Genomic DNA, 20,866 nt, shown 5'->3' on the forward strand with positions numbered 1-20,866 from the left:
GTTACCTGATTTAAGTTAGACTCATTTAAAAATGACAAATGCAGTGAAAATTCAGGTATCGGTTACGGTATCGGTATCGGCGAGTACCAAAAATCTAAGTATCGGTATCGGACTCGTTCTGCAAAAAGTGGTATCGTGACATCCCTACTTCTTGCAAAAGAACGATTCGAGCGCCGTCTTCTGTTCCTCTTTTAGAGAAAAAGTCTAAATCTTTCATTGTAGCGGCCAAAGCCGTTTCAAACAAATGGTGTTCATCCATAGCCATCTTGCAATGTTTACTAATGACTTCGACCGTTCGACGTCGCAGCGCTGTCGTCATCTCGCCTCTGGCCCGCCTATATCAGATAACCCGATGTGATTGGTGCAGCTCAGATAGAGGGGCATATTTAATGAGCATCGTTACTCGACCATAGACAGTAAAAGAAACTCGACACCAGAGTAACTCGCTGAGCAAATTCAACTTGTGCTCTCGCGAGAACTCTGGATTACCAGGGTAGTCAAGTGGCAATAAGTAAAAAATACTTATTGGTATATTTGGTTTTTGATAGTTATGCATTCCACCAGATGAGCATCAAATTTCATGGAGCAGGAAAAAGTCACTTATCAGACCTCTATTCAACAGTATGTAGCTCCCCAACAGAGTACTTCTAATAGACCAATTAACAGATTTTCACCAGATTATTATTATTTTTTTTAAATAAGAAGATGTGAGATGATAGAAAATGTGCCTTTATCATGGAGATGGAGCTTCTATGTGCATTACTCTAACGAATGCATGGTGATCATTACTCATTTTTATGTATACCTGGGGGTGGTAGCGGCCAATGTCGGTTAGTAGCTGGTGAATAAGACGTCCCACCAGAGCACGTGGGGTATCAATTCGTGCTATCAGTTGAGGGATGACCTGATTACAAGGAGGAAGATAATACATGTTCTTTTTGCAGAGATTTTAAGCTAAATTCTGCTGTTAAGCAATTTTCTTTAATATCAGCATTTTTGCCTTGTTTTACAGTAAAAATATGTAAACATCATTTAACGAATATACATTTGTTTGGGAAGCAAAATTGTGCAAAATAATAAGACTTCATAAATTGAGTTTATCTTTCTTACCTCATTAGAAAATTGATCTTACTTATTTTTTGCATAAAACCAAATACATTTTTCTAGATGTGTGCAGATCTACAAATCAAATCTGATAAAACCACATTTGAACACAAAGTGCTGCTGCCAATGGTAATAGATTTTAATTCGATTTTAAATAACTTATGAGCATTTTTGTTGCAATCAGGACCCTGCTTATGTATAGAAAGCTGGAAATGGCCTTACCTGTAGCCAGGTGTCTATTTGAATGGTCTTAATACCTTCAACTAGAGCTTCATTCACCTCAGGCCAGTGGCCATAATCAAACCATAAGGTCAGGACTCTAAATGTAAAGGAAAAAAGACATGGTCAAACACAGTCTGAAGTTACTCAATGAATTGTATTTGAATTCAATATATTTAAATTGTTTTTTGTTTGGTGCTGTACAGAAGTATCTATTGCTGCATTTCAGAGAAAGCATCTCATATCATCCCACAAGTGCAGCTTCATTCTTTCACTGCTATAGGTCAAGAAGAACCAACACAAATTTTTACAGCATCAAAATGCCCACTAAACTACTAAAAAAAGGTGCTTCCTGTAGTTTTAGAACTCTTCTCAATTCTCAATACTATGAACTGTATTCTTAGGACATGTTCCGAGAACATTCATGCTGGCAGTTATTTAAGTTGGCATGAAAAGGAAGTTGCGTTTGTCTTTTCTTCCCTATTGTAAAGCATATCCAAGTAAAATGGCTTCTGAAATGAGAAAAAATATAAGGTGGAACTTGATTTTGTTCATTGGGAATTGACTGGAACATTTAAATCTTTGTCATCTGCCACTGCTGTGATCTCATGTGAGTGACAGGTTGCTGGAGGGGAGAGGTTATTGTGCTGCCCTTGTGCAGGAGAACACGTCATAAGAGAAGAGATGTCCTTGCAGGGGGAAGGGGAAGTCATTTTGATTTAAGATTATGAGGGAATAAGAATTGTCAAAGTTGATTTAATGGTTACTTTAACCACTCATCAAGAAACTACAGAATAACTTAATCCTTGTTAATTATACACCCATTTTAAATTCCATTCCATTTCTGTATAAAATATTCTAGAAAAAGTTGTGTCTGCTCAATGAGCTCTTTTTGCTGTCAGGATTTAGACTCCATCAGAGGAAATTGTGGACAGCTGACACAAAAACATTCCCATTATTCATATTCTATGCGGTGGTCAGTTCACAGCAGTGACAGAAATGTACTTTTTTTATTTTATTAAGCCCCTTATTTTTATTAAGGGGCACTTTTACCTATATAAGGTAATTTATTTCTAAACTTATTAGATGTATGCGTCACCTTTTATGTCAAATTCTAACATTCAAATTCAATTCAATTAGAATAATAACACAGTACAAGGCTGTTACCAATCAAATGAAATCATTATCAACAAAATCCATCTTTACAGTCCAAAATTTTAATTCAGTATTTAAATATAAAACTATTTCTAATTTTAACTTTTTAATTAAAAGGTACTTTAAATATGAAACTAAAACTGCCAGTAGATGGCGGCAAGTCACTGTCTTAATGAGTGAGTCATTCATTCAACCGATTTGTTCAAACGGCTGATTCATTCAGGAATGAAGCAAGTGACCGTCTTTATTGAATGGGTCATTGAATCATTAATTAAACTGATTCGTTCAAAACACGGATTCGATTCAGTCAGTAAAAAACAAAAACTGCATAGTACATCACACAGTGATGCATAGTTAAAACAATAATTACGATATCATCATAGACAATACATTTCACACACAACTTTTACAATTGAATTTACATTTACCCATTTTCTTCTCTTCCTTTCAGTTACAGGAGACAGTACATAGCCAATACCCTGTCGTAAATTCTGTGAATAGTCACGTGAACAAGCAAATACACAAAGAAAGAATAATACAAATAATATGTGTGCTAATTTGAGGTTTAATTTGGTAAAGGATTTAGATATGTCTAAGACAAAGTGTCATATAAATTTAAGACCGCAGCAGATCTTTGTTTGTGTGTGTGACAGAGGGATTCCTTTGCACATTTTATAAGCTCTTCACGAGTTCTCAGCCAGTCAAAATACCATCATATGCAGGCTATGCACATACAATGAGTGCATTTAGCCCAGCACACATCATTGTTTTTAATGTTCAGTAAGTTTTGTGGTGAAATATATAAATCGGACCAAACGAACCAAGAGAACTGAACAAGAAGTGTGAACACACTCTTAAATAGCTGGTTCAGTTGTGTTTGATCAGTGCTGGAATTGAACTGTGCAGGAAGGTAGATTTCCAGGAACAAGATAGTGAAAACTGTCTAAGTGAAAACTGTAGTGTTTCAGCACAATTTAAAACAATATTGCAGCCTCTAAACAGACTCAGAAATATACATACAGGACTATAGTGTCGCCTAGACTACTAAGTGCTGACTTACCTCAGAGTGTCCTGTAAGTTATTTCCACGTGAGAGTGAGATAGATCTGAAGAATCCTTGCACTGCAGGTACTGTGTACAGAAGGAGAGTCTTGGACAAATCCTGAAACATAAAATTCAACCATAACTACATGAAAGCCAACATAAATAAAAATTATTTCATATGTAAATCCTAGGGGTGTAACGGTTCACACAATTCACGGTTCGGTTCGATACGATACACTTGTGTCACAGTTCCGTTCGGTACGTTTTTGATACAGCAAAAATAAATAAATGCCAGAGAAATTTCCTTGATTTAATTTTTTTCATTCTTTTTTATATTAAAACTAACATCATAAAGTATGATTTTTTTTACTTTGAGCAATTCTAGAGCTATAATTGACTCTTCTTATGAGCATATAAAAACAAAATAGCTCCTTGGAAAAAATGAAATGTAATATTGTAGTAGTTATAAACAAAGGTTTATTTTAGTTCAGATTAACATTTGAGGGCAGCAATTGTATTCATAATGTCAAAATAAAACCGACGTAATGTTACTTGAAGGCATTATAGCCTACTATTCCTGCCAAACTTCCATGGTTGCAGTTAGTGTTACTACAGTAAATCCATGGTAAATGTTGCTGATCTGTGGACACTGGATAGTTCATTCATGGCACAAGTGTGTTGCATGTGCTACAGTAACTTCATGTTTCTGACTTCAAGCTCTTGGGACTGAATGTCAATGCATTTGCTGTTTATTTGCCAAAATGTCTGATAAACATTATTTTACTTTCCATGCAATTCCGGGTTTTAAACTGCTGATACCTTGTTAATAGCAACGGTCTGTAGATTTGTTCATATGGCATGAAAAACACATCAGAAGATGAAAGATCCAAAATCCATTTTATTGTTTAAACTTGTTTATAACCTAGTTCTGGCAACTCTAGATGGTGCAGGCTGATAGGTCTTACTCATTTGGCAGCGATCACGTCATTATTTACATAGCCAAGCTGATTGGTTGTTGCTGCATCAGCGGCCAATGAGCTGCGGCTCAACATTCAAACAAATACTGGTAGTGTTGCTGGTAGCAGTATGCAGCGAGCTTTTCAGCATACTTTCCCTCCACCTTCCCAGCTCCACCTGTATAAATCTGCTACGGGGGTTAATTCATGTATGTTGCATGTGCAGCAACATGTCTTATATGCTTACAGCAATGTCTGTGAATGTATTGGCAGTAACAAGTCTCGGTACTTGCTCTGCAGCAGCAGCAGCAGCAGCAGCAGCAGCAGCAGCGTAGCAGATCTATTCCACCAAGACCAAAAACTTTAACATTGCCATATCCCTTACCATGGCAATCTCTATTACCATACCAATCTCGCAAGAGTTGTCATGCCAGAACTTGTTTTAGAAAATTGTTTACAAGTTATTTGGAAATACAGTAAAGGTGAATATTGGAGAAGCTTTGCACACAAGCAAATAATACTTCAGTGTTTGATGTCTGGCTTTGGTTTGTTCCTCACCTCATTGACTTTCTTCTGTCCAGGGGAGGGTACAGGACTGTGCTCTGTGCTGTCTGCCTCACTGTCACTGTTACTGGCTTCACTGTTGGCACTGGCACCACTTGCGTGTCGTAGTTTTTTCTTTTCATCCCGGCCCTGGTTCTGGTGCTTGTAGTGAAGCACGGCTTCAAAGTTCATTACTGCCCAAGCGTGCCAAGCCTGCAGAGGCAATATATTTTATCTCAGGTTTTGACAAAATTGAAAACAACATCACAGATCCAAATACACATAACTAAACAGAACAGAACATAATACACAACTGAACAGTTTAGTTGTTAGCTTGCTATTTTTTCAATCCATGTAACAGTAAAAAAAAAAAGGTCAACTGCAAAAAAGACTACAGGATAAATAACAGCAATCTGTATCCAATAAAAAAAAACTTGGTAAATGACTTGTAAAGGGATGTACACAGGAGATCCCCCCGCAATATGATTTGAAGCTGATGTGGGAAATAAATTAACAAACCAAAGTGGGATGAGTTGATAGACTCTTATTAAAAAAGATAGGCAGCTGTATTAAAAAGTAATTAAATCAAGTATTAGTTGAGGGGGGTGTGCACTTGTGCAGTCAGGTTATTTTAAGTATTTCATATTTTTGATTTTCCTTTTATATTGTTTTGCCTATATTAATTCAAACTCTTTTCAATTAATGTTTTAGAATAGCATACTGTAGTTAACCAAGATCACATGTATAGAATGTTTGGTATCTTTGTGATGCAATTTTAATTTCCTGTATGCTCCTTTAAATTATATTTTGCTAACTCTGTTCTTATATTAGTATTAGAATTTTGAAAGTTCTTCTCTTAACACCTAATCGAACTTTATATGCAACACACCCTGCTAGAATGTGAAGACGAGGATGCTGAGCTAAAAGTCTTCGAATGACACTTAAGTTTGTGCCAGACTCAAGCCTTGATGATCAAAGATCTTCTGCATCAACCAGGTTCTCTCTCACCAATACAACGTCACTAAAGATCCACTGGAGCCCCAACAAATGGCTTCAGGGTTCTTTTTCAAACAGGCAAGATGTGCAAGTATCAGACTTTTTCTTATGATTTGATACATTAAAGGTGAACTAAGTAACTTTTTTACCTTAACCGAACAGCTTCGGAGTCATTGGAATAGTTATATGACTTTTTTCGGGTTGAATGGTGGTCGTCTCGAACCCCCCGAGCGCCTGTGAGCCGAAAAACCACCCTTGCAACTTTGGGCCGGCGGGCCTCAGCGTCAGGAAGTATCGCGTGATATCAGGTCTCGCGATATAACGAATTGCTTTACGGCACTGCACACGTACACGTAGAAAAAGGTAACATTAGATTGAGTTCTTCACACTTTCGTCATGGTTGAACCGGTGTTACAATATATTCAGTTCCTGAAATATTTGGTTCCAATGGGTGGAGCTACCATGAATATTCACGAGACCATATCGTGGGCGGGGCGACCAATACCACAGGCGAGGGGAACAGAAATTATTAGCGTGAGCGCCTCAGATCGCGTTTTGTCCTAAACTACTCCTAACTGTTCGTTTCTCATGATGAATGACTGAGATTAAGCCTTTTAAATATTGCATGTTAAAAGGTGCTGTAAAACGAATCCTTTTTTTATTGCCTGTGTGTGAAGGGGTTGTAATCTCACATTAAAATGATCCAGTTTGCGGGTTTTGCTATTACCTCTGAAAGCAAGTATTCTTATTTTTATGTGAAGGTGCCGGGTCGGATTTACCGCAAAATCCAGTGACGTCACCTGCATGCACGCTCCCGAGCCTCTCACTGACTTTGCACTCAACAGCGACGACACTGCAACTTATGACATGGACTTATGACTTATGCAACTTATGACATGTCTGATAACTCTAAGAAACGACCTGCTCCCAGCACAACACAGACTTCAACACAAACTCCACATATTGATAAAAAAAAAGAAGACGTTTTTTCTGCTGAAGCTCGTAAGGCCAGACGTGAATCGGCAGGGCATTTGAATCATGGAGAAACCTTGGCCCTGTCCCAAATGGCGCACTTCATGCGGACTTTCGGTCTCGTGGACTTGAATTGCGCGTGCTCGCTGAGTCTACGAGTCCGTAGGCCGTCCCATTCAGCATTTTACCGCTCTGAAGTGTGCTCAGCAGCGCCCCCTTTGTACCCTTGAAGCGGTCTTCCACGAAGCCCGCATAGAAGCAGGCTCCACGCACTTTAACTACCCAGGAATCCTTGCGAAAGGCCAATCAGACAACAGATGGGAAGAGATTTCGGATAATTGTTGACATGGCTGAGAAGTAAATATTACGTTTTTTATGACCTAAATGTACGTTTTACCAGTTGTTACCTACAGTTTATACAAACATTATGGTCATCGAGCAGTGGTTGATGTCTCAAACATAATAATAGCGCGTTTAATAATACGATCGCATTATGATTCATTAAATAAATAGAACCGAATGGCAGGGCTTTACTGAGATATATATGTAAACATAGTATGAATACTGAAACCTGTAAATTGAAAAAATTTGGTTTAAATTATGTTTTAAAATTGTAATCTTAGTCCAAATGGAACATTATGTATTATTATGTACAACTGTATACATCATTTAAATAAGCATGATATATCTATTGTCTAATGCCCAGGTGATATGCACAATATCAAAATATAGAACTGTAAAATTAGGCTGTGTAGTGGACATGCAGATAAGACGTCCGAGCGCAAAAATGTGATTTCTCCTGTCCAACAAAAACCAGACCATTATTTCCGGCATGCCGATCGAGTCTGTCCCAAAAAAAATACCTCTCAATGCGCCCTCGTGGACTCGCGCCAAGGGCCCTATAGGTCTGCACTACATGACGTCACCAAAGTGTGGACTCTGAGGAAGTCCACAAGTCCGGAGTGTGCCATTTGGGACAGGGCCCTTATCTACTAACCTAGAATGTACATTTCCTGAAGAAAATGTGAAGTGGTGCTTGCAGTGGCAAAATTCGTATACGGTTGATAGGGTTCCATTCTTATCATGGTACGAGCATGGAGCATTAGTTCAACGTCAAGCTGATAAAAGTAGCCTATTATTGTAACGTTGCAGTGGGAGTTTACCTGAGTTTTCCAGCATGTTGTGGGATTCTTTCTCCGGTATGTTGCGTCTCAGTCTGGCCGGTACACGATATTGTGCTCGCTCATAAATTCGAGCACACGCAAGAGCACGCACTTGTAAACTTATTGGTTGCAATCTGAAACATCACCGCTAGAGGCCGCTGAAAACTACATACAGCTCCTTTAAATAAATATTTACAAATATATTTGTGTATTTATTCTGTCTCCCAAAGTTGTCTGTATATTATTAAAATAGCTTTTAAATTATAGGCTGATAGCTCAAGACAACATAAGAACTTGGAGCTTTAAAGGAAAGTTTTAAAAGAAAGTTTTGAGAACTTTACACTCAACTGAAAATAATTTTGATACACAACTGTCATACTTTATCATGAATGTTAAGCTTCAGTTGCTTTAACAGTTGTTTTCTCTAGCAATGCTTTAAAATGTTGGTCAAATTAAGTGATAATTATTTCAACTGTATTGATGTATACAAAGCAAGGTCCAACTAAACTAAATGTTGTAGCTACTTAGTTTGTGCAATTTGTAGTCTTGATAGTAGTTTATTGTTTGCCTTTCCTGCTGTAGTAATATTTCCCTTTTCTGACCTCAGTAGTCACAGCCAAGTTTGGTGACACAATGGTTACTATATTACATAATGGGTTAGGATTTGCTCCATGAATGTAGCTCTAAATTCAAACTGAGCTGTACGTATTTTCCCATAGGCTATATAGGACGTTGTGGTTTAAAATGAAAATTAGAGATGTTCCTTGAAGGCATGCTCTGTGCACTGAACAGCAATCGAAACAAGGAAGAGCCCACTTTTATGTTTTAGGCCATAAGGCACTAGCCTGACTACGTCAGACTTCGTACTTCCGCTCAATTTCATTTCGCTTCTGTACTCAGTCTGAGACCATAGCTTTCCGTTTTCCTCCGGCCTGAAAACAGCCGGCCAATCAACGAACAGAGGGCGGGCTGAGAGCCGTGACGTAGACGCTGATTGTACCGTGGATGCGTAGATTTACTTCACATAATCTGCAAAAGTCGTTCACAGCCATGTTCACTCCGGTATTTCGCTCGATGGTTTTGTTTTCGCATCATACATGTGTTTACAGTGGAAGTTAGATGCGGCTGAGCATGCGCATAACACACACCATAACCAAACGTTATGTGATTGGCATACGGGTAACCAATGATTTTAAGCTTCAGACTAGCGCCCCCAGGCGGTAAAGAAAATGTTTTTCGATTACGAAACTCCAGACTCTCTCTACGAAGCAAAGCGAAGTAGCAGAGTCTGGTATTACCAGGCTAATAAGGCACCCAGGGCAAATAAAAACCTCACTGTATAATATAGTATAAGACCTCATCTAAAAGTAGTATGTTTTGATCATGAAGATACTATCAGAGAAATCACTTAGTGTTACTTAACTCACCTTTGATTGTGAAGTTCTTTGCCCTTCTAAGAAGGACATTTTTTTAAATGTATATTTACTATATATATATATCTATATCTATATATACAGTGAGGAAAATAAGTATTTGAACACCCTGCTATTTTGCAAGTTCTCCCACTTGGAAATCATGGAGGGGTCTGAAATTGTCATCGTAGGTGCATGTCCACTGTGAGAGACATAATCAAAAAAAAAATCCAGAAATCACAATATATGATTTTTTAACTATTTATTTGTATGATACAGCTGCAAATAAGTATTTGAACACCTGTCTATCAGCTAGAATTCTGACCCTCAAAGACCTGTTAGTCTGCCTTTAACCCTCTGAGGTCGGTAAACGCGCCCCCGCGTTTTGCTGGATTTTCTTCACATTGTAGCACAATAAACTTAAATTACTCCGTCATTTATGGTCATACAGAAAAAAGAAATATAAAAAAAGAATCTGTGATATTTCTACTTTTGTATGTGTCCACTTACAATCAAATCAAAACATTGTGCTTTTGTAAAATAAAGAAAATAAACAGGGTGTGCGTTCTGCCTCTCCGTCGCGGTGAACTTTTTTTTTCTTGAGCACGTCTATAAACAAACAAAACTCAGCGAATACTTCTCACACATTTATGAGCCATATACCTTTATAAACATTTAAGTGTGTACTTTTAAATGATCGGATTCAAACTGAAAACAAATATTCTGTTTATGTAATTTGTATAAAACCAACAGGATGTTCAGTATCTCAAACGCTTGCTAATTATTTTTTAATTCGACCACGCCCACTCGCGCAAAAGAGATTCACATGCAAATCTCCACTTGGAACGCGAACGCCCTCGTTACCTCAAACACAAAACACCAAAACACTTCACAAGTCTCTGCTTTTCGTCGAGTTTGGAAGACGCGCTGTGAGCTTACATTGAATTTACCTCAGAAGAAGAAGAACGCGATTTGAAGACAAGAAAGATGTAAGGTAAGAAATTCTTACTTATTAGTTTATGGTATTGTTGCATAAACTTCACATTGCAGTTGAACTGTTGCTAGATATACAGTGAGGAAAATAAGTATTTGAACACCCTGCTATTTTGCAAGTTCTCCCACTTGGAAATCATGGAGGGGTCTGAAATTGTCATCGTAGGTGCATGTCCACTGTGAGAGACATAATCCAAAAAAAAAAATCCAGAAATCACAATGTATGATTTTTTAACTATTTATTTGTATGATACAGCTGCAAATAAGTATTTGAACACCTGAGAAAATCAATGTTAATATTTGGTACAGTAGCCTTTGTTTGCAATTACAGAGGTCAAACGTTTCCTGTAGTTTTTCACCAGGTTTGCACACACTGCAGGAGGGATTTTGGCCCACTCCTCCACACAGATCTTCTCTAGATCAGTCAGGTTTCTGGGCTGTCGCTGAGAAACACGGAGTTTGAGCTCCCTCCAAAGATTCTCTATTGGGTTTAGGTCTGGAGACTGGCTAGGCCACGCCAGAACCTTGATATGCTTCTTACAGAGCCACTCCTTGGTTATCCTGACTGTATGCTTCGGGTCATTGTCATGTTGGAAGACCCAGCCTCGACCCATCTTCAATGCTCTAACTGAGGGAAGGAGGTTGTTCCCCCAAAATCTCGCAATACATGGCCCCGGTCATCCTCTCCTTGATACAGTGCAGTCGCCCTGTCCCATGTGCAGAAAAACACCCCCAAAGCATGATGCTACCACCCCCATGCTTCACAGTAGGGATGGTGTTCTTGGGATGGTACTCATCATTCTTCTTCCTCCAAACACGGTTAGTGGAATTATGACCAAAAAGTTCTATTTTGGTCTCATCTGACCACATTACTTTCTCCCATGACTCCTCTGGATCATCCAAATGGTCATTGGCAAACTTAAGACGGGCCTTGACGTGCTGGTTTAAGCAGTGGAACCTTCCGTGCCATGCATGATTTCAAACCATGACGTCTTAGTGTATTACCAACAGTAACCTTGGAAACGGTGGTCCCAGCTCTTTTCAGGTCATTGACCAGCTCCTCCCGTGTAGTTCTGGGCTGATTTCTCACCTTTCTTAGGATCATTGAGACCCCACAAGGTGAGATCTTGCATGGAGCCCCAGTCCGAGGGAGATTGACAGTCATGTTTAGCTTTTTCCATTTTCTAATGATTGCTCCAACAGTGGACCTTTTTTCACCAAGCTGCTTGGCAATTTCCCCGTAGCATGGGGAGTGGTAGCATCATGCTTTGGGGGTGTTTTTCTGCACATGGGACAGGGCGACTGCACTGTATTAAGGAGAGGATGACCGGGGCCATGTATTGCGAGATGTATTCCAACATGACAATGACCCGAAGCACACAGTCAGGATAACCAAGGAGTGGCTCTGAAAGAAGCATATCAAGGTTCTGCCGTGGCCTAGCCAGTCTCCAGACCTAAACCCAATAGAGAATCTTTGGAGGGAGCTCAAACTCCGTGTTTCTCAGCGACAGCCCAGAAACCTGACTGATCTAGAGAAGATCTGTGTGGAGGAGTGGGCCAAAATCCCTCCTGCAGTGTGTGCAAACCTGGTGAAAAACTACAGGAAACGTTTGACCTCTGTAATTGCAAACAAAGGCTACTGTACCAAATATTAACATTGATTTTCTCAGGTGTTCAAATACTTATGTGCAGCTGTATCATACAAATAAATAGTTAAAAAATCATACATTGTGATTTCTGGATTTTTTTTTTTAGATTATGTCTCTCACAGTGGACATGCACCTACGATGACAATTTCAGACCCCTCCATGATTTCTAAGTGGGAGAACTTGCAAAATAGCAGGGTGTTCAAATACTTATTTTCCTCACTGTATATCTATATATCTATATTTCTATATATCTATATCTAATATATATATCTATATATATATATCTATCTATCTATATATATATATATATATATATATATATATATATATATATATATATATATATATATATATACACTGACAGCCAAAATTACAAATTCAACAAGTATGGGTAGGTTTATTTTTATGAATTGTGGTTGAGACTCGTTATTCTTTAAAAACATCACCATAGCCAATTGGATGTTGAATGCTCCACAAACTATATGTAATGAACCAATTATTAATTGGCCAGAGCTGTGTACAATAGTTAATTGCAGGTCAGAAAAGAAGTTTCTCGGGTGTGGTGGGTCATGGACATATAATTAAAAAGTATTATCATTTAAAGAAGAGCATAGAAACCATGTTTATGATATAATATACATAAAGTTATCTACCTATCCTAAATACTTTCTAGACTGTTTAAATTTGAAAAACAAAAACATCTGAATTTAAAGCATTCATTAACTCGAAATTACTTTTATAGTAAGATAAAGTGTCTTAAAATTAAATATTTTATTCATATTCATCTGTAAAAATGAGAATGTTAGACAATAGAAAAACATGGGATCAAGGACAAAATTACTGCAAGACTAATAAAATATTTACTATAATATTATTTTTCAAATATGAATTTATAACTATACCTTTCCTTCATTTTTAGTAGGCCCATACTACACCGGTGTGTTTTTGTGTTTACTTGTTTACAAAAAATTACATAAGAATGATAACATTAATAAACCGATAAGATGTAGGCCTAATTTTTATGATTAATGGTTAGTCATTATTTTCACTTAATTTGACCAACGTTCTAAAGCATTGCTAGAAAAAAACAACTGTTAATGCATCTGAAGCTTAACATTTATGATAACCTTTGATAACGTATGACGGTATCAAAAAGATTTCCAGTTGAGTGTAAAGCAACATTCAAAGCATGCTGCATGCAACTCCAAGTTTGTATGTTGTCTTGAGCTATCAGCCTATAATTTAAAGGCTATTTTAAAAATATGCAGACAACTTGCAATATGCAACAGACAATATGCAATAAAAACACAATATAATTTTTAATATTTATTCAAACATGCAAAATTAAAAAGCTTAATCTCAGTCATTCATGAGAAACGAAAAGTTCTATAGCATAGAATGTCAACAACAACTAATGGGAGAAATTTGGAGAAATATACCTTTAGTGTAGGTCTTCCAACGCTTCCTACAGGATCAGGTCTGTAGCTACTAGTTCAGGTAAACACAGAGTACTGAGAAACACATGCTGCATAAACGATTAATTATTTATTAAATATATAGTTTACGCTTAACTTCGTTCAACTTTATTACCTGTTTGAAATAAATAATCCATAAAACAAAACGTACTCGGTTACTAACGTAACCTCGGTTCTCTTACGAGAGGTTCTCTCGTACTGCGTAATATCTTACGCTATGGGGAAATCTCTTTTCCGCGAGATACTGAAGCCAAAAATTATCCTTAATTTTGGAATAATGTAAAACGCGTTGCGACAGCATGCAGACATAGGCGAAACAGCTCGCGCGCCTATTAGCTGCTCTGCGGCAACTGCAGCAGCCTATCGAAAGGCCCCGTCATGACATCAGCTCCAATGAGGGCGCTTCGCGCCCACTGCGTCACGTCCCGCCGAAACGGGCGTGGCCTTGGGCTATAAATGTAGCTCGAGAGGCTGGTTTAGCTGGTTTTCATCGCCGGAGCGAACCAGAGCGTGTTGCAGGCACGGCAAGATACGCAGTACTCGTTCCCTCTCTAGAGAGAACCGAGGTTACGTTAGTAACCGAGTACGTTGTCTTACGAGAGGTTCTCTCGTACTGCGTAATATCTTACGCTATGGGGAACACAGTGTAAAATGCCGTGCGTGCTGAGATCCAGTACCAAAGTCCCAAGGGCAGGTGCCCGGGGCCCATATAGCACATGATCATCATGGGACTCACAGAGAGTCCAGGAAGAGGGGCTAGAATAACATCATTCCTATAATAAATAGCATCCTATAAGGAGCAATTATATCAATAGTGTTTCACACACAGCCAGGGCGAAACTCGGCCTAGTCTGGTGAATATTATGGGTCTTACACACTGCCCATAGAGCTGCACAATCGATCAACGAGCGTTGCTCAAGCAGTTTCAGTATTCTGGGCCGAAAACATCGGGGCAGACAATACCGGTTTAACAGACTGAAAGCCGCTTAGCCTGTAAAGCGGGAACCTCTAGGTTATGAAACCTTATAAATGTAGACAGGGAGGCCCAGCCTGCCGCCATACATATATCTTGTAAGGCAATACCACTAGACCAAGCCCACGATGAGGCCATGCCTCTTGTGGAGTGCGCTCTAACACCTAACGGGCACTGCAGGCCCTTAGAGGCGTAAGCCAGCGCTATAGCATCGACTATCCATCTGGATAGGCTCTGTTTCGACACGGCTAGTCGCTTAGAACGTCCGTAGAACGAGACAAAGAGCTGCTCTGTCTGTCTGAAGACAGATGAGCGAGACACATAAGCCCTTAATGCCCTGACCGGGCAAAGGAGGCTGGCGTCCTTCTCCTCGTTAGAGACCGGCAGGGCTGACAGGGAAATCACCTGAGACCTGAACGGTGTGTTGAGGGATTTAGGAATGTGGATGGGGTCCTGCCCTTGTCCAGTAGCTCTTGTAGGAAGGAAAGAACCTCCGTCACCCCACAATCTGGGGGTGATATGCCACAGGCTGTGCACCAGCCAGAGAACACAGACCATTTTGAGGAATAGAGCCGTCTCGTAGAGGGGGCTCTAGCCTGCGTGATCGTGTTTAGCACTCCCTCCGGGAGTCTAGCGGGTACCCGTTGATGGCCCACACATGTAGGGACCAAAGCTCCGGGCGAGGATGCCAGATCGAGCCCCTGGCTTGAGAGAGGAGGTCCCTCCTCACCGGTATCGGCCATGGGGCAGTGCTTGTCAGCTGCATCAGAACTGGGAACCAGGCCTGGTTCTTCCAGAGCGGAGCTACTAGTAGCACTGAGCATCCGTTTTCCCTGATCCGCTCTAATACCTGAGGTAGGAGCGCGACGGGTGGAAAAGCATAGACCGGGCAGCGGGGCCAGACGTGGGCCAGCGCTTCCATGCTCTTGGAGAAAAACTTCGGACAGTGAGCGTTTTCTTGAGACGCAAACAGGTCTACTTCCGCTCTGCCGAATGTCTCCCACAGCAGCTGGACTGTCTGTGGGTGTAAGGACCATTCTCCTGCTGGAACATTGTTCCAGGACAGTTTGTCTGGTCCCACATTCAAGTGGCCGGGCGCGTGCGCTGCTCTCAGCTAGCGCAAATTGCGCTGAGCCCAGACCAGGAGGCGTTCTGTCAGCCTGTAAAGGTTTCGGGACCTGATACCTCCCTGGCGATTTATATAGGCCACCACTGACATGTTGTCCGAACGGACCAAGACGTGGTGTCCTGCTATCTGGGGACAAAAGCGCCTCAGCGCGTTGTCGACTGCTATCATTTCCAAGCAGTTTATGTGTAGAAGCTTTTCCCGTTCTGACCACTGGCCAAAGAACGGCCTGCCCTCGAGCAGCGCTCCCCATCCCGAGGTGGAGGCATCCGTAGACACCACCTTCACACTCGAGGAAGTCCCCAGGCTTACACCTGACTGGTACCAGTCGATCGCTTTCCAAGGTTTCAGGGCTGAGAAGCATTTCTGATTGACCTTGAGGCGAAAAAGACCGGAGGTCCACGCTAGGCGCGGCACTCGCGCTTTTAACCAGAACTGCAGTGGGCGCATGCGAAGCAGACCCAGCTGGAGTACTGATGATGCTGAGGCCATGAGACCCAGCATCCTTTGAAACTTTCTGAGCGGGACTATAGCGCCGCAGCGGAAGGTTTCCGTCATGCGCTGAATGTCCAGTCTGCACTGTGGCGATAGCTGAGCTGTCATAGACAGCGAGTCCAGTTCTGTGCCCAAAAAAGATATTCTCTGACTGGGAGACAGTGAACTCTTCGCCCAATTGACTTTGAGACCCAAGTTCTCGAGATGTTTGAGTAACATGGTCCTGTGTTCTATGAGCTCTGAGTGAGTCTGAGCTAGAACCAGCCAATCGTCCAAATAGTTCAAAACTCGCATTCCCCGAAGTTTCAGGGGAGCGAGGGCCGCGTCCATGCACATCGTGAATGTACGGGGTGCTAGGGACAGGCCAAACGGTAGGACTGTGTATTGATATGCCTGGCCCTCGAAGGCGAATCTCAAAAATCGCCTGTGACGTGACGCTATTTGTATTTGAAAATACGCGTCCTTCAGATCTATTGACACAAACCAGTCCCCTTGGCAAATTTGCGAGAGGATTTTCCTGGTCGTGAGCATTTTGAACCAGCGCTTTGCAAGCGCTTTGTTCAGCTGTCTTAGATCTAGAATGGGTCTGAGACCCCCGTCTTTCTTCGGTACCAGAAAATATCTTCTGTACAAACCCCCTTCGCTCTGAGCTTGAGATAAAGGCTCTACGGCCCCTTTGCTCAACAGTTTCGCAATCTCGGCTCGAAGTAGATGTGCTACTTCCTTTTCCACCGTGGTTTCGATTCGCACCGCGCAACTGCGGGGGCGTCGAGCGAACTGTAGCAAATAGCTTCTTTCTATAATGTTCAGCACCCATTCTGATACCCCGGGGAGCTTTGCCCATGCATTCGCACGAATAGCTAGGGGTTGAATGAGATCTGGGCTCTGGCCGCGACATAGTGGCGGCCATAGAGCTTCGGTATGCTGTAACATAGACGCCGCATCTGCAGCGCGTGAGGCGGGGGGCGCGCTGATCACAGCGGGCAGCCTGTCCGCGCTCGACTCTCCTTGGGCGGATAGCTGAGGGAGAACGAGCGGGGGGGACCCCGTGGGGCTTGTCATGTCTGTGAGTGAATGTGGGCGTATAACCGCGGGCACATTTACTGCACTGAAAACACAGTCGGCCTGAGCTGACTGTATATGTGTTGGTTTCGTTTTTACATAAAACCTAAAGACATGCAGTGTGTAGTGTTTGTGGGCACTGGATCATGGGCACGTTCACTACATTTAATGCACAACCGACATGAGTCGATTTTATGTGCGTGAGCCCTGTGGGGCGGGCTGTGTCTGTGTGTAGGAATGGGCACTGGGCAGCGGGCATTTTTACTACACTCATAACACCATCGGCCGTGGCCGGAATACCAGGAAAAATACTCTGAGAGATTCATCTGGGTCGCCGTAAAAACGCCGTTTGTGTGCAGGCAAGCGGGCCGTGGTACCGGCTTGTTTACTGCATAATACACTGGAACAGTCGCATTTTCTGGAACTGAACGAGCGAGAAGTTTTGGTGGAAGTCTGGCCGCAGCGAGACTTGAACACCGTCGTTTTCCTAGGCGGGCTAGGAAGACTTTGAGGCCTCGGGCTTTATCTCAACCTTCTGCCGGGGCCCACGTGGGGGGCGGCGACCGGCAGAGCGAGAGCGCGGTCTCGAGTCTCGGGCCTGTCGACGCTGTGAAGCGGCGGCGGTGGGCTGCGGCTGGGAGCTTCGAGCAGACGGCTGTTTAGAGCGGCCTGTTGCAGAGCTAGCGCGCTTCGGCAGGAAATGCTTCATGGCTTGTGACGTTTTCTGCACCTCAGCGAATCTGTCCGCGAAATCTTTGACGGAAGATCCAAAGAGACCGGCAGGAGAGATGGGGGCGTCGAGGAACGCAGCACGCTCCGAGTCCGGCATCTCAGAGAGCGTCAACCATAAGTGTCTCTCAGTAACGGTGAGAGAGGCCATGTTCCGCCCTATGGCCTGTGCAGCGGATTTAGTGGCGCGGAGTGCAAGATCCGTAGCGCTTCTTAAATCCGGCACGCTGATAGCTTCCGGCCCGTCCTCATCCAGCTTTCGGAGAAGGTTGGCTTGGAAGATCTGCAATGTAGCCATTGTGTGCAGCGCAGATGCAGCCTGTCCAGCGGCAGTGTAAGCGCGGCTGTGCATGGCTGAAGTAGTGCGGCAGGCTTTAGGGCGGCAGAGGGCGGGCAAAGATGGGCAGCTACCGCTTCTTCCACCAGAGGAAGAGAAAGGTATCCTCTGTTTTTAGCATTGTCCACCACGGAGAATGCTGCTGAGGCAGAGGTACGCACCCTGGCTGAGAAGGGGGCACACCAGGATTTCGCGAGTTCTTCATGAAGCTCAGGAAGAAACGGCGCGGGTCTAGAAGGTGGCGAAACACGGTCTCCTAGCAGGAAACAACCATCCAGCCGGTTGTGCGCAGGCTCCGCGGGCGTCGACCACTCGAGGCCGAGGCTCTGCACGGCCTGTGTGAGCAGTCGCGTAAGCTCCGCTTCAATGCTCGCTCTTTTCCCGGAAGACTCGCGAGCAGAGGGGGCGAGATCCACAGAGCTCGACAAATCCTCACTGCCCGACGCCAGGATAGAGCAACTGTCCTCCTCTACAATCGCCACTTCTTCAGTGTCATCCACAACGGAAGCGGCGGCAGACGGCGGCCGTTGTCCGGGAGTGATAGACTCAGGTGAAGCGGGCGGTGAAGCTGGCGGGCGAACCGGCGAGCTTGTAACGGTTGGAGGAGGCTCCGGGACCCACTGAGCACGGCGCTTTTTACGGCGCGGTACCACAGCGGGCGGGAGTGCAGTCTCGTGGAAGAATGCCAGGCGAGTCCTCAGAGTCGCCAAAGGCAGTAGCTCGCAGTGAGGGCATCCGCCGTCAGCAAGAGCGAGAGCTGCATGTCCTTCACCCAGGCAGGAAACGCGGATGACATGGCGGTCCCCGTCGCTGAGTGGGGCTCAGCACGAGCCACAGAAGGTGCGAGACATCTTAAGAAAGACGCTCGAGCTCTTTTAGAGAGAGAGAGTGTGTGTCGCGGCGGCGAACACACACTAGTATTGTAAAGGATATAGTGCGGCGGATAGCGCAGCAGGAACGGCGGCAGAAGGCGGCTCGGCCAGCGGCTTCGATGCAAGGCTCGTCCCGCTGAAAAGGCTTTTTCGACGGCGCGGCTTCTTCTCTCTGGATCCAGCGATGCGTGAGCTCCGCTGAAGAGATGAAAATCAGCTATACCAGCCTCTCGAGCTACATTTATAGCCCAAGGCCACGCCCGTTTTGGAGCTGACGTCACGACGGGGCCTTTCGATAGGCTGCTGCAGTTGCCGCAGAGCAGCTAATAGGCGCGCGAGCTGATTTGCCTATGTCTGCATGCTGCCGCAACGCGTTTTACATTATTCCAAAATTAAGGATCATTTTTGGCTTCAGTATCTCGCGGAAAAGAGATTTCCCCATAGCGTAAGATATTACGCAGTACGAGAGAACCTCTCGTAAGAGAACGCGATCTGAGGCGCTCACGCTAATAATTTCTGTTCCCCTCACCTGTGGTATAGAGAGCCTAAGTCCCTCCCCTCCGCTTCCGGCTCATGGGACCTTATTTCGGAAAAAATATGTATGGTAGTCAATGGCGAGAGACAACTTACCTTTTTATTCCGTCTGAACTGTGCCCTGAATTACCCATATGATGTTTGTCAATTTAAAAGATAATTATGAAAGTCAAGAAAGTCGCAGTTTGTCATAAAACAGAAGAGTAACATTTAGTTTTATGTGAAAATCGCTCAATGAACTACATCTCTCGTCTCGCACTATGTACGTATGTGTGCAGTCTGGTACAAAACACCCAGGCATGACGGCGTAACGTTACGATTATAACTTAAGTCTTATAACGTAAGACTATAGAAAAAATGACAGACGTTAGCTTCAGTAAAGTTAGCTTCATTCATTGAGAGAAAAGGTATGACGTCACGTGCGCCTTTTGGGTTTGTAGTCTTTGTAATTACGTATTTTCACAGTCTTATACCTCAACAGTTTTACATCAAACTGCGACTTTCTTGACTTTAAAATGTATCTTTTAAATTGACAAACATCATATGTCTAATTCAGGGCACAATTCAAACGAGATCAAAATATTTGTTGTCTCTCGCCATTGACTACCATACAATATTTTTCCGAAATAAGGTCCCATGGTGGTCTACCGGAAAGGGGAGGGACTTAGGCTCTCTATTGGTTGCCCCCGCCCACGATATGGTCTTGTGAATATTCATGGTAGCTCCACCCATTGGAACCAAATATTTCAGGAACCGAATATATTGTAACACCGGTAAAAAAGAAGCAGAAAGCTAGGAAAGCTTTGTCGGAGGACCAAAGAAAGAGGAAACGGCAGACTGACCGAGCAAGGAGTCAGACTCGACTCGAGTAAATATCGTTCTTGTTGATGGACTAGTAGACATCTTCAGAGGTTATCTGTGCCTGTTAGATGTCCGACGCTTTGTAACGCGTTGTGTCAGGAGGAGAAATAGGGATAGCTCACAGATGAAGTTATTACAGAGGCCAGACAGACTCACGGAGGCGATTGGCATCTCACAACTTGCACTTTATTCCCCAG

General features: G+C 42.8%; 1 protein-coding gene and 1 long non-coding RNA gene across 2 annotated transcripts in view; one reads left to right on the plus strand and one right to left on the minus strand.

Moving 5' to 3' along the window:
- The window catches only part of mtor (mechanistic target of rapamycin kinase), a 243,218-nt gene that overhangs the window by 80,060 nt on the left and 142,292 nt on the right, over nt 1–20,866 (minus strand). The window contains exons 39-42 of the mRNA XM_082187716.1: nt 5,036–5,233; nt 3,539–3,639; nt 1,327–1,423; nt 806–904 (exon numbers count right to left, since the gene is read on the minus strand). Of these exons, the coding sequence (XP_082043842.1) occupies nt 806–904; nt 1,327–1,423; nt 3,539–3,639; nt 5,036–5,233 (495 nt within the window). The remainder of the gene's footprint in view (nt 1–805; nt 905–1,326; nt 1,424–3,538; nt 3,640–5,035; nt 5,234–20,866) is intronic.
- On the plus strand, nt 5,243–20,771 carry LOC309512303. The gene is made up of 2 exons (XR_014210952.1): nt 5,243–6,424; nt 20,591–20,771. It is a non-coding gene; the product is annotated as an uncharacterized lncRNA (long non-coding RNA).

Source organism: Leuciscus leuciscus, assembly GCF_965113295.1.
Source record: "Leuciscus leuciscus genome assembly, chromosome: 13".
NCBI lineage: Eukaryota > Metazoa > Chordata > Actinopteri > Cypriniformes > Leuciscidae > Leuciscus > Leuciscus leuciscus.